At 31.5% G+C, this 15,772-nt stretch overlaps 2 protein-coding genes across 2 annotated transcripts; one reads left to right on the forward strand and one right to left on the reverse strand.

Annotated features, from left to right (window-relative positions):
- Window positions 1-11,779: 11,779 nt before the first annotated feature.
- EAF02_007993 (uncharacterized protein) lies at window positions 11,780-13,237 on the reverse strand (the record flags this gene model as incomplete). The annotated part of the gene is made up of 3 exons (XM_038904041.1): window positions 11,780-12,152; window positions 12,214-13,117; window positions 13,177-13,237. The coding sequence occupies 3 exons, from the start codon at window positions 13,235-13,237 to the stop codon at window positions 11,780-11,782; spliced, it is 1,338 nt and encodes a 445-aa protein (XP_038756322.1).
- Window positions 13,238-13,923: 686 nt separating this feature from the next.
- Window positions 13,924-15,738, forward strand: EAF02_007994 (uncharacterized protein; the record flags this gene model as incomplete). Its single annotated transcript, XM_038904042.1, has 1 exon — window positions 13,924-15,738. The coding sequence occupies one exon, from the start codon at window positions 13,924-13,926 to the stop codon at window positions 15,736-15,738; it is 1,815 nt and encodes a 604-aa protein (XP_038756323.1).
- Between the last annotated feature and the right edge of the window lie 34 nt (window positions 15,739-15,772).

Raw genomic sequence — 15,772 nt, forward strand, 5'->3', positions numbered from 1 at the left:
TAAGGTAGCGTCGGTATTAATATACCACTATAATAGGGATATCTTATTAATGCTTTTTTTGGTAAAATAATAATACTTAGAATCAAACTTGTTATTAATAATACTCTTAATAGTATTAGAGCTTGATTCAATGATATAAATCTTATACTCTCTATGCTTTTTGTCTCTTTACAATGAAGAGGTAGATTGTTTTTTCTTTTGTTTATACTTTGAATTGGATTTCAAAAGATATTTGATGTATTAGAGCTGAAAGCATTTTAGAACTGAATAATTAGGTTTGTTATAGAGTTTGTAAATGACAATGGATATATCGGACTCCAAGCTTATACTAGTCTTGTACTAACAATGAGATGAAACATATTTCCTTCTTTTTACAAAATATACTAAATCTTTAGAGTTCTATATCTCGACTTCTTTAACCTATAAATGCTTGATCTTATTATTAATACTTAAAATAGAACTAATAATACGAATTATATTAATAATAACTTTATACTCATTAGAAAGAAATAAAATCAAGCTTTAAAAAAGTGATTTATCTATATACAAAGCACCAACTAAAGTGTTTACAGATAAAAGCTTTCTTCGAAGATTCTTAAGCTTATTCTATACACCTATAATAGTTATATCAAAGATATTATCGAAAGAAAAGATCTTAATCTTAAGGAGATACTCGTCTACTGTTATATTATCGATTCTGGAGTATTTGATAGCTAGATAATCCTAAAGTTTCTTTATTATATCATATTTGTTTATTAAAGCCTTATCATTATTAGATAATGAACAATAGATATAAGATAATACACTAGTATTATCCTTAAGAAAGATAGCCTTTTTATCGATATTGAATCGAATCTTTATTATAGTATTATTATTACCACTAAAGACTTAGAGTTTTTCAAAATCTTTGGCTAATCTATTAGCATTTACAATCTGTATATATTTCTATAATATTTTCTTGTATATATAAAACCAGCCTTTTTCTTAAAATTGAATTCTTATTTGACAAATCCAGTATTCGTGATTTTCTTAAATAAGGGAAAGGATATACTTGAAGTAATCCTTAGATTTAGTGTTTTTATTTATTTTGAGATTCTGTAAATAGGAAATTTGCATTAATAATCTAAGTATATTTTGATAATGAAATAAAAAAGTGAAAGAGGAAAGGAATTGTTTAGATTGCACTATTCCAGTTTTGGATATACTAGTATTTGTAAAGAGAAATTCTCTTCAAGGCAGAATAATTGAAAACAATGAATTTTGATTTATAAATAATGATTTTTAAAGTAATATCGAATACTATATAGTTGATAAGCTTTTTAATATCAAATTGGAATAAATAATCCTTTCAATAGTAACTCATAGTTTTCTTATTTAAAAAAAAGGCGCGATATAAATGATTACTTTGTTATCGTATTTGAGAAAAAGAATACAATATAAATAGTTATTTTGCTATCACTATTCAATAATCTGTTTACTATATACATCTCGTATATTGACATTGTATTATATAAAAGCTTTTTGTTATTAATCTTTACTTTGATAATGTAAGCTATTCAAAAGCTTTCAATCTTAATCTTATTATAAAGCTACCGGGCTTATAATCTGTTTATAATAAAGAAGCAGACTAGTGGGAATACATATAATATTGACTATATAGATTAATAATACTAAGGTAAAATCTAACTATAAAGTGAAAGTGATATATGCACAGTAACGTAGCGTATATGCCACAACTTCAACAATAAATGGAAATAAAATCTATTGTTTTCTCAATCTTTATATCAAAACTATTATTAGAACAACAAATACTGACTTTAATAAATATAAATATCTATTTAAAGAATTCAAAGAAGAAAGTATTCTAGAACTATCCGGAATAAAGAGGAAAAAGAAACCTCATTTATATAATAAGCAAAAAGCTATAAAAAGAAGTGTATAATTGATAATACAAAAAGATATACAAGAAAATATACATATTAATAAGCAAAAGAAAGCTTAGATCCAAAATGAATAAAAGAAAGCTTGAATTTATCCTTTGTGAATATTACGATAATAATAACTATAAGGAACTGGATATCCAATATAAAATATGTAAATATCTTTATCTTCAAGATAAAGAATATAAGTAGTTATAGAGATTCCAAGAGTTAGGCTTATTCTGATAGCTATTCTAATCCGAGATGCTCTAAATAAAAGTTATAAGAAATGACTAAAAAAGATCTTTAATAATCAGATTATTCAGTATATAGTTATATTACATACTGCCTTCATACACTCTGAAAATCTTCTAATTAATAATTATAATTCAATACTTAAGGAATCAATAAAGCTCGAAGATATTATATAAGAGAATACCCAAATATGAATAGAAACAATCAGAAATAAATTATAGAGTCTTAAGGATAATAATATCTTCGAAATCATAAATAAAGCTATACCTATAGACTGAAAGCTATTAAGTAGTAGATATATTCTAAGAAATAAACTAGATCGCTTTAATAAGTTAGTTAGGAGAAAAACAAGACTAATAATCAAAGGGTATTTTTAAGAATATAGAATAGATTATTAAAAGACTTTTGTTAATATAATAAAATACTCGATATTGCACATTTTACTAGCAAAAGCTATAGTAAAAGATTTAGAGATTGACAATATGGATATTGATATTGCTTTCTTAAATAGTAAGCTAATGAATATAGAAATCCTTATAGAAATACCAGAATTTTTCGAAGAAATCTTCTCTAAAATCAAACTCAAAAGTAAACTATATCTCAAATTAAAAAAATCATTTTATAGTTTAAAACAAATACTAAGAGTTTGATAAACTGTAATTCGAAAATTCTTTAAAAAAATTGAACTTGAAGAATCGATAGTAAATCCGAATCTCTTTATAGGAAAAGGAGTATATATCCTATTATATATAAATGATCTACTGATAATAGAAAATCACATCAATATAAATTTAATGAAAAAGATAATCAGAAGTCGATGGAAATACAAAGACTTAGGCGAAACCAATATGTTTTTAAATATTCAAATAAAACAATATCAACAAGATCGATTATTTAAGATATATCAATCGAATTATACAAAAAAGATCTTATAAAGATTTGGGATCAATCTTATCAATATAAAGATTTGCTCTTACCTTTTGATATAGTTGTACAAAATACAAACGAAAATGAACTCCTTTGTTAAAACGATATGATATTATATTTTTAGATTGTTGATAGTATTATTTATCTCTCGAATTATACTCGATCTGATATAGTATATACTATTAGCCAGTTTGCTCGTATTATATATACATTAGGGGAAAGTCATTTAGTGCTTGCAAAACACTTGCTTCAATATTTTGTTGGCATATATTCAGTAGGTATAGTCTATTCAAATCGATTAAATATGCTTATATATGAATATCAAGCTTATACAGATTCGACTTGGGGATCTGTAGCTAATAGGAAATCTGTTCAAGGAATAGCTCTTATCAGATATGAAAGAGCTATAGTATGGTTTTCAATAAAACAGAAATCGATATCTTTCTATATAATAAAAGCTGAGATTATAATAGCAAACAAGGATATAAAAGAATTAGCTTGAATAGAAAGCTAGTAAAAGATTTAGAAGAATACTTTAAGGAAAAGCCCTTTATCCTAACTTTATATTGCAATAACACTAGTGGAATTGATTAAATATAAAAGAATAAATTCTATAATAAGATAAAGCATATTAATATTTAATAGTATTATATTCGAAAAGATATAATTGATATCAAAAAACTATATATCATATGAATTCCAGGAACTGAATAGACAGTCAATATCCTTACAAAACAGTTCATATACTCTAGCTTTATAATTCATAAAAAAGATCTAGAATTGAATTTAGAATACTGAATACGAATATGTTAAAGAGAGTCAATAATTACATTTGATCAAATCAGTCATCTTAGTCGATTTGGTTAATTTAATTCAAATTGATCAAATTGACTAAATTGATTAAATTAACTAAATTGACCAAATTGATAAAAATCATCAAATACACCTATTTCAATAATTTCATTAGATTCATCAAATTCACTATATTCATCAGATCTATCGAATTTATCAAAAATTATTCAAATTGATCGAATTGGTCAATTTATTATGAATTGATCAAATTAACCAAATTGATCATTTTAAGAAAACTATATGGGGTAATAGATAAGCTGGAGGTCTGTTTATATGAGATTGGATTTGGGTTGTTTATTATACTAAAAGGTGACTCTATAATCCAAAAATAATGAATCCGAAGCAATCCGTTAGTATATATACGAAGAGGATTGTACAAAAGCAGATTGATATTCGAACTACTAGATAGATTGGATCCGATCTGATATGAACAGGGAAAACAGGATTCAGATAAAGAGTACTTTTATACTGCGATATAATATTAAATTGTAAAGCTATCGAACTTTAATAGAGATATAAACACTATAGGCAACTCTGGAATATTAGTATTGTTACAAGAGTTAATGAGGCTTTTCACAAATATATATATAAAGAATTTATATGATTTAGATAGTAGATTCCTATTATAAGAGGGATATTGGAAATCATATATGTAGTATATATATGGCATATGCATACCACTATAAAACTCCTTCTTCGGATTTCCCGGATATATAGATCTGATATACATACTTCAATATATCACTCCTTATGCGTAACTTGCTGTTTATTTCTGACAAATATATTCAAAAGATAAAAGTAGATCTTTATTTTAAATAAAGGTTATATTGTTATAGATAATTTATATTAATAATCGAGGAGTCAATCAAAAAAGAATTGAATTGTTTCTGTTTTAGGGTCGAATCGCTTGCAGATAAACTGTTGCCGGAGATTCTGAATATGTTGAAGGTTTGCATTATTATTGAATGTTAAGAGTTTCGCCCAGATTCCTGCAATGTTTTTTGTATTGATTATATATATAAGTTGAGAGCAGTATATAGGAATAATACAGGAATTGATGATAAAGAATGCAATTCCTACTTTTCTATTCTATTCAGCGATATTAGCTCGATCACTCACTGGTCTTACACTTCTCTTTATATATAGGGATAGTATAGATATTGTTATTATAATAGTTCGAATAGTTTTATAAAAGTCTATCCAGTTATAATTATTAAAAGTAACTAGTGTTTTCTATTTTGTTTGAATTGTATTGATAGTAATCTTGCTTGTCATAATATCAAGAGTGAGAGTAGCTATAGGGGAATGAGAACTCGAAACTCAGGGAATATAAAGATATAAAATGAAGCTTATAATAATACAACGCTTATAATCTATTAGAAATAGATAGCAAGTTATATATAAGGAGTGATATATTGAAGTATATATATCAGATTGATTGATTGATTGATTTAATTAACATCTACCTTCAGTCTATGACTATATAGGACAACTAGGCCAAATGGTCTAGCGGATAACTTTTAAAGTACAAAATTAGGAATTTTAACAATAGGGTAAATGAAAACTAATACTGGAAACTCGTTCCCGCTTACTATACGAAATGCATATAGTAAGATATAAAATAGAAAGAGTTAAACCCTTTCTTCTCTATCTTTTCTCTCCTCCTCCTCCTTCTCTTTCCATTTCCAAAATAGCTCTCTCTCCTTCTCTTATTGTCTCTTCTTCTTCCACAATTTCGTTTTATATCTCAACTCTTGATAAATACCAAATTCGAATAGCGATTTTAATAATATTGATAAATTTGATTGCTAATTCGATACCTATTTTCATATATAGCAGAAATTGTAGATTGATTTTAGAGATTAATATTTCTTTAAAGATTTCCTTTCTTTCTTTTTTATATATTAGGCAACCAATAAAGAGATATACAGCTATTTCGATATTGTTACAGATACACTTATTGTTTGAAAGTTTAAATCGATATAAATAAAACTTAATATAATCATAGCTGATTTTAAATTGAAAGAAGGTGCTAGTAGTATTTCGCTTAATACCTTTTAATAACTTGATTTTGAAGCTGATTTTCTATAGGAAGAGTTTCGAATAGGTTGTATTTGATTGATTTGATCTGGATTTGTATTGATTAAGAGTCTCTAGTTATTGATTGGAATCGTATTCCTTTATTATTATATCAAGTAGCCCTATATTAGTTTCACTTGAAGTGGCCCATATTGAAATTACTTCTTTTGCTAATTTATCAACTATTTTATTTTCTTGTATCGAAGTGTGACCTGGAACCTAATTTAAAGAAACTTCAGCTCCTTTTGCTCTAATATCCTCTGCTGCCTTGATTGCTTGTATTTGATAGGCTTACCCGGAGTAATTGGAGGGGGTTTTTAGATGATAGAGTTCAGCTTGGTTATCCGAATAGATCTTGAATTTCTATTCTTTATATACTACAATACTAATATATTCAATAGCTTTTATAACTCCCAATAATTCTCTATTATATACTAATTGATTGATATTAATATTCGAATATTTTCGATAAAAGATTGATCCATTTAATTGTATTGCAATTATCCCTACTTCTATTCCAATTCCTTTTTTGGTAGAAGATGCATCAGTATATATATAAACTGTATTTTGATCTCTGTATTTAAATATAATATTGTGAAGAGTAGCTGTATCTTCTTTCGAGGCATATATATCAGATCTATATATCCGGAAAGTCCGAAAAAGGAGTTTTATAGTAGTGTATACGTGCCACACACGTGCTATACATGTGATTTCCAACAAATTTATTAGTCTTTTTCAGTTTGGTATAATATGTAGATACTGATTGAAGGTATTAATATTAAATCTGAGGGTTCTTTGATATAAAAGTATTAAATTCTGAAAAATCCCCAGGCCAGTTAAATGGGTATAAAGCAATTATTGTGAAAGCAATATTTTAATAAGTAAAAACTATATATATCATAAAGCAAGTAGATAGGATAGAATTCTAATAATTTTATTCTAATCTGGTAAGGTTAACGTGTTTTATCACCGAGTGGATCATATCATCGAATGGATCATTTGAAAATACACCAAAATCAACTATTTTTAAATATTCTTATTTTAATAACCAATCATTATTTCTGAAAATTGAAAGATTTAAAATAATGATAATAATTTAGCTTTTTAGAAATTTAGTTTTTATATAAACATCTTTATTAAATTCGACAAAAATTCGAAAATGTCACGATTTCGTTACAAAAAAACTATTTCTATAATAATTCTTATAGTGTTTTGAATATTCAAAAAAAATTAGATTTTCATAGTACAATTTTAATTAGATTTCATATATTAAATTTTTAAAAAATTCTATCGATAAATAAAGAAAGTGCACGGTTACGCACAGACGAATTTTGTATGTAAATTGAGTGATCCATTCGGTGATATGATCCACTCGATGATAAAACACGTTATATTAATTCGAATAATAGATTCAAATTAAGGATTAAGATATAGTTCAAAGAGCTATGATACAGAATCTTCTAAGTTAAAGATATACAGGATTTTGCTAAGCGAGCTAGCCCGATCGGGCTCTAGCTCACTTGCGCTCCAGCGCGAGCGCCCAATTCGGTCCCCTCCGAGGGGACCAATATGTCACGTGATATCACACCGTGACAAATCTTATAGATTTTATATCAATATTCTATATAAAGGGTTAAACTATTTATTCTATATTGAATCGTTATATATAAAACATTATATAGTTTAGTAGCTTTTCGAATACTTAATTTTTTGTTTTTTGAATAGCTTGAATAGTTAGAATGATTTGTGCTTCTTTATTAGTCATTTTTATAATAGATTATTAATAAATTGCATATTAAAATGAAGAGATAATAATTAAGGTGAAAATGGCCCATATAATGATATAGCTCATATGATGATAAACTACGTTATAGTATATGTATACTACTACAAAACTCCTCCTTTCGAGCCTTCTACTCTAAGGAGATAATTATATATATAATATATTCTCCATATTACTCTATAGATTATATGTAACTTACTGTCTATTTCTGATAATATTAAATATAATAGTTATCAAATGATTTGGAAAAATCGAAAATCATTAATAAGGTAGTATTTGCTTTTCAGGATTTATCATTATTAATATCAAAAAAGTACAAGTTTTTTGAAAAAAGTTTCTTATTATATTTTTCTCTACTCTTTTTGTAAACTCTTCTTATTATAAAAGTATAATATATATATACTACTCAAGGGTATTTATAATGAATAACAAGATAATAAATTACATCGAATAATCAGCTTCTAATTTGATAAAGAAAAAAAAGGGAAAATAAATAGTATACCTTAAAAATAATAAACAATATTCTATATTATAACTAAATAATTTATACAATTATAATAACCCCCTGTAACAAGTATACGACACCCCAATCGATATTTCTGATAATGAAAAGAACGATAACAATAAAGAAAAAAAGAATAAGCCACCAACTGTGTGAACAAGGGAATTCACTTCAAAAGAATGACTTCAATACAATGGCTACTGTATCAAAGGTATTTAGGCGAATGCAAAGGAGACTAGCTCTTTCAGTAGTGCTTATATAAGGCCTATTACTTTCCCTTATTAGCTAGCTCTTTAGACAGAATACAATACAGATATTTAGGGGCCTACTAATGATAATGGAAACCATATTTTCTGTATTTCTAATCTCATTATTGAATTAATACTAATTAATGATATTACAAATTACTTAATTTATTTATTCAAAATATCTTCTTACTTTTATTTCTTTTATTTCCTATTATCAATATTATAACATTCCGGAAAAGTGCTAGTACTAGCTTTAAGCAAGTTGGCAAGAAACCCGATGCTAATAAGAAATCTATTCCATCTAATCAATTTACTGATATAGAAGGATTTATCGATACAATAACTAATAATACCGATTCTCTGCAATAGGAGTTCAAGACTTCTCTTTATAAAGATATAATTAATACATCTCCTTATTCTCCTACTTCTTTCAATCCCTATATTTCTAATAAAACAATAGCTAAAGAAAGAAAAACTTAGGAAACTGCTAAGAATTTGAAGTTCAAAAGAAAATCTCAGAACTATTCCTTTCCAAAAGATCTCAATAAAGTTAGACAATTCTATAAAGGATATATATTCAAAATGGGGATAAAATATTAGATTAACAAATACTTTCTTTTTCGAATAACTATATATTCGAATACAAGGATTATTAACATATTTCTTCAGAATACAGTCATATTCGATTTCAAGCTTATTCAATAAGCTTTATTTAGGAGTATTGATAAGTTGATATTATATAACTTTTATAAGATTTTGCAATATTATAGAGTTTATATTAATATAAATACAAATCTCAATAATACTTTAATAAAAATATTTCTTTACAAAGAATATTACAATTGGACTACGGATTAGCTTTTGGAATATCAGATTAATGAGGTACAACTATTCGTATCTACGAAATAGGCCTACCTTTTTATCAGACTCGGTCCGAAACCACAAGTCGAACTTTCTGCCGATCTTCCTACCAAACCTCTGAACAGTAATCCAGCTGATCACCTAACTTTACCAAATACCAGCAAAGCTATTCCATCTGCTCCTCTTGAGGCATATAAACCCCCTCTATTTTATAGCTCTGGGGATATACGAAATGCTCCTGCAGGATTACCTGATGATAATGATAATCCGGATAATGATAATAATTGGAATAGTAATCAAGATAGTAATAATGGTAGAAGCAGCGGTAATGGTAGTAAAGGCAGTGATAGAGGTGATAGGGATAGGGATTATGATATTGATCCCAAAGTAATTTTGCCAAATTCCAGTAAAATTATATTATCTCCTTCAGGAATAGTGATTATATATATAATAAATCCAAAAGAACCTCTCTTGGATTTATCCAAAAATGATTAGATATCTATATTAATATTTTTCCCGTAAGTAATTATATTTCAGATTCAAGTTTATATACAAGATTATTATTCCGAATATTTTACTGCTAATCCCAAGAATCCTATTATATATAAGAAATCTAAAAAGAAAAAGATTAATAATTGATATTATAATATTATATTAATTCTACAAGCAAAAAGAGATTATTGAAGTAATCTGGATTGATAATCCGATTAATCCGATTAATACAATAACGAAAGGAAGCTATATCAAGCTCTTACTAATCTGATTAATACAAATAAGATTGATATTAAGGTAATAAAATAAATAGAATAGAATTAAAGAAAGGGATTAGTTTTGCTAATAAGAGATTAGGGACTTTAGCCAGCAAATAAAGGATTTTTATAATTTTATAAATTTCTTTTTAACTATTATATTTGAAGTTATAAAAAAGAGTTCCGAGTATGTGAATAAGAGAATTCATTTCAAAAAAATGATTTCAATACAATAACTATTATATTAAAGGTATTTAGATGAATATAAAGAAAACTAGCTTTTTTAGTAATGCCTATATAAGGCCTACTATTTTCCCTTATTAGCTAGCTCTTTAGACAGAATACAATACAGACATTTAGGGGCCTACTAATGATAGTGGGAACCACGTCTCCCGTATTCCTGATCTCATTATTGAACCAACACCAACTATATCTTTAAAATAACGAAAAATAATAAGAAAGACAAATTATTATTATTATTATTATTAGTAATTTTCAACCGGGCCGTATAGGCAAGCCTCCCAGGGGGCATTATGGTTGGGCTAACTGTTGGATGATCTTTTAATTTATATGATCCCTTTTTCCTAGGGATAGGATCTCAATACCCTCAGTAATCTTCCAAGCGATAACTAGTGTACTTGTGTCTTTGTCTCTAATCCTCTAAGTGTTTCCGTGCGTGCTTTCCGATCTCCTATATAATATTTATTTAAAAGCTGCTTTATCCTATAAGGATAGCTTTTGTATACATTCTATTGTAACATGATATGCCGCGTGCATATAAGAAAGACAAAGGAAATAGTAATAGTGAAAAAAAAGCCTAAATCTTTAGAAATAAAAAAGCAAAAGAAAGAATAAGAATAAATTTAAAAGCAAACCATTTTTTAAAGGGAAAATGATATAACGATCTAGCCTCAGGCCTAGATTAGTCATCCATTTGCCCCACCTAGTAGGTCAAATCTCGCTTTGCTTTTGGTTTTCTCTTAGTCCCCTTCTGATTCCCTTCGGATCTATAAAAGCCTTTTACAGGTTTACTCTTTGTATAATAGTTTGTTATTCTCTAGTATCGATAATTGATTCATTTTACTATTATGTCGTGAACCTGTTGTCGTCACAAAGAGGGCATTGTATTGTATTAGTGTATATACTAGCGCTAGTACTTCTATTATATTAATTACTAGCTTCCTATAAATAATAATGATCAAGAACGAATACAACCATAATAGACTAAAGTACTTTACACTTATCAACCAAGTTGATACCAACAGTAGGATTAGTCTGATGTCGTTGGGAATTCTGATTACATAATACAATGCATTATATAAGCCTCGAGCTTTTTGTCCCACAAACTTCAAGGTTATTTATTATGCTCACGCAAGGTACTCGAGTATAGAATTTGAATTGTGAAATGATAATAACTTTGCTCATTAATTTTGAGAGAATAAATAGTAACTGTATCTACCTCGTTCTTTACACTTGATATCATACAAATCATTCACCTGCCCCCGTACCACGCCCCCTGCCGCCGCCGATCCCGTCCCTAAATCCACGATTTTGCCATACCTGTATACATTTAACGTAATATATGAATCATATTATAGACAAAATCATCCTCGTTGGGTTTGTTTCTTTTGAGCCTTTCTCATCTCTTTTTCTTTTTCCTTCTCGAGGTACTTCTTCTGTGCCTTGGCGTCAAGACCCTTCAATTCGAGATCCCTCTTCAATTTCTTGGCCTTTTCACGTTCTAGTGCACGCTCCTCGGCCTTTTCCTCTTCATCCGCTTTTTGAAGTCTCTTGATAGTATCTTCACGAGTCATGCGCACTTTACGCATGACTTCCGGTCGGAAATGAGCGCCAGATGCAAGTTGATCCGTGATTCTGATGAAGTGTTCAAAGAGAGGAAGAACCCGGGTGTAATCGTCACCAGAAGGAAGTTTCATGGATAGATAGATGCGTTTCTTTGGGACAGTATCATCAAGTCTGTGAAGATTGTAAGTAAAACGAGCTTTCAAGGTTAGGGTGTAACATGAGGGGTACTTACTTCAAAGGTCGATCAATTGGTTGATCAGTAATGATGAGATGCTCAAGTAGATCTCCAGCCAAGTCCACTGCCTCAATCAATGCGGGAGTAAGCAAAAAGTCGGTGACCTCAGCGCTCTCGCTCATGACGGTAGCCCAATTTGGAAGCTTAGGACTATCCTTAGTGCTAGTGATGGAGACATCATATCTGTCATCGCGAAGTGACTTCATTGTCTCCTTGTTCACAATAGCCCAAACGAAGTTATCATAGGTGCTCTTGGTATCTTTGCGCAGTTCATGTGCACCAGGAGCTTGACCAGGAACAGTAAGGTTCTCTCTGCCATCAAAAGGATAAAGTATAGCTTCCATGCGCTCAACAGGTGCTGCAACGGTGTCAAAGAAGAGACTGAACGCATACTCAATAGCGAGTGCGAAGGGATTGTAACGCTTGAAAAGCTTGATGTTAACATCAAGGAATGCGACATTTTGACGACCAGTCGCATAGGTTGCGTACTCTTGAGGGGATCTCTCCTTCAACAAATCCTCGGGCAATTCGAGTTGCTTAGCCAATGACTTTGCGGTTCCTTCGTCTTCGATTTCTTGAGTCGTTGGAGCGCGGCCACCGAACCCAACTAATGCAAATTCCTTGCGTAAAACTGGCGCGTGTGCAGCCATCCATTTTTTTGCCTTTTTGCGGTTTGTGCCTGTTCCGAACAAGTGGATAGAAACGAGGACAATTAACAGTCCTAAAATGATACCTTCTTGCTTAAACTCGCTCAGAGAATGTCGCTCATGAACATTGTACCATTTGGTGTAAGGAACCGCAGCGCCAGTAGGAGTAGCTACTGGTCCAGTGTAGTCAGCCGCCGAAGGGATTGCGGAGAAAGCTGGAGTTGGATCTGGAGCTCCAGCGAAATCTGCGAAATCTGTTGATAGATGAATTTAGTACATGTTAGGTACGAAGAAGCATTGAGTGCAGATTTACCAGAATCTCCAGCTTGAACGGGAGCTGCAGATGGCTCGGAGCTTCCGAAGAGACCATTCATAATGCCGCCATTGTTGGTGAAAATTGATCTTGAATTGATGGTGAGCTGGAGCTTTCGTTTCGGAGCTTGAGATTGTGGGTAAATTACTTCCGATATCCATGCTAACTGTATCAAGGTTAACGTAATGCGGTGTTGTTCTGCCGTCGAACACATTTTGACCGCCTTTTGCTCGTCTCTTGGACAACCACAATCCCGAAGTTTACCCTTTACCAAATATGGTGATATGAAGTTTTACGCAAAGCACGTTCACTCAGACAGATATTGATCCTAATGCTTCCAAGCACATATGTTGAGTATCCATATTTGAAATCGGTACTAGGGAATAAGAAACTATTGAATTAGTCACTACATTGTAAGTGTATACTATGGGCTGGGATCTAGGAACTTCTCAAGCCAAAGCCATGAACGAACTACAAGATGAGGGGACCTCGCAATGCAAAATTATAAATAGATGGTGTCTGGTAGTTCCTTGAGGCCCTATATATTTCATAAAGCTGTGGGATGTATCGTATATCTGAGAACTATTGTTTGGCGTTCATGTATCATACAGCTTTGAGAGATTTGCTGAAGTTCAAATTCCAAATCATGAACCTCCACTTTCATCAACTTGGTACTCGGCCACACTTTATATACATCTATTCGTGGTACGAAATCACAAGAAACACTCACTAACTCTAAATAGTGTCATGACACGAAAATATGGGAAAAAGCGTCCTGCTGCAAGTGCGGCAGCTGTAGCCATTTTTGGATCCACGACTCAATCAGTTGCTTCAGTAAAGACGGTTTCCACTACAACCTCCAAATCGCAATCTCCACAGAGAGATCTTGCAGAAATCACGAATCTATTAGAAAATACAAATCTCTTAGAAGATACCGACGAGGTGACTGTCCTTCTTGAGAAGACAAGTCTGGAAAGTCGTGTCAATAGTCTTAACAACTCTCTTGACCTCGAAAATATTGATCAAGACTCTTCTCCCAGAGATGCCCTAAATCCCTCAGACGAGACAACTCTGGACAGTACTATCGAAACGATCGTCAGCTTAGAGAAAACTTTAGCACCAATTGAATCTAAAATCGAAGTCTCAATTCCTCAGACACCCGTTTCCAACTCCTCTACGCCACTCCCTATCAATCCACGCCTCACAGCCTCTCTCTCGCCCCTTTTGAACGCCTACGAAAAAGACAACGGCTACCCACTAGCTACTAAAAACTGGGACGATGTTCTGGCACCAGGCTCGAGTATCCAGAAAATTGCCGAAGCATCATATGCAGAAGTGTTTCGCATAACAAACCCAGTCGGGTCCTCAATTCTCAAACTTCTACGCCTCAAAGTTCCTACAGATCCCACGTCAAAGAAATCAGATACCGCAATCAAGGTGGACACTGTCGTATCTGAGATGCGTCTTATGAACGCCCTCACAGAGATCCCCGGGTTTGTAAAGTTCAAGGACGCGCACATAGTAGAAGGTAAACCACCAGCAGCGTTCGTAACAGCATATGAAGGCCATTTAGACGCTTGTGGGGAATCGTATTTTCCACACCCGAACAAGATCTCCAAACACGCGGTTTTCTTAGCTATTGAACTTGGTGATGCGGGACATGTTTTGGAGAGATATCCAATAAAAAATGTCGATCAGCTGTGGGACATATTTTTAGGTGTCGTCATCGCTCTTGCAAGGGCAGAAATAGAACATGAATTTGAACACCGCGATCTTCACGAAAACAATATCTGTATCCTCGAACGCACACCCCCACTGTCTGCTACTAAACCGAATTCAAAATCGAAATCAAAAACCAAGCCCCAAATTCTACCATCACCCCACAAATTTGGCAACTCAGGTCTCGAAATAACAATCCTCGACTATGGTCTGTCCCGCGCCACCATTTATCCTGTTTCCTCCTCTTCAAATCCTTCTCCAGCTCCCGAAACAGTTTTCTACAACCTTGAATCCGACACTGCTGTCTTCTCTTCTTTTGAACCCTCCACTATTGCCGGAGTTCAATTCGATACCTACCGTCGAATGCGAGCCTATCTCTTTTCTGGCGGCGTGTCAAACACTAACGTCAACACACCTTCAAAAGCTATACGTGATGCTATCAAACAAAAGAAACATTCCTGGGAAGAATATATGCCATATAGCAATGTGTTGTTGTTATACTTTTTGATAGAGTATCTGACGGAGGTGGCGCCAAAGGGAGGCAGGGGGAAACCAGGAAGGCAGGCATGGGTGAGGGAGACGGAGCAGTTGAGGTGGCTTTTAGATCCAGATTGGGTACCCGGAAATGGTGGAAATGATGGCAAAGGAGAAGATGAAGGCGAAGGTGAAGAGGAAGAAGAATTAGGATTAGGCTGTGCGGGAGATGTATTACAATATGCATTTGATATGGGGTGGGTTTGTGAGGAAGATTTAGGGGATGCAGACACAAGTCGTTTAAGTTTACGAGAAGATTCGTATGTTGGATTGGAAAAGGAAAAGAAATCTACGTCGCCTCCAGAATAGCCAATTATTCGAAGTCGAGGCTCTATTTTGTTTA

Source organism: Botrytis sinoallii (genome assembly GCF_014898435.1).
Source record: "Botrytis sinoallii strain Bc 23 chromosome Unknown BSIN_014, whole genome shotgun sequence".
Lineage (NCBI taxonomy): Eukaryota > Fungi > Ascomycota > Leotiomycetes > Helotiales > Sclerotiniaceae > Botrytis > Botrytis sinoallii.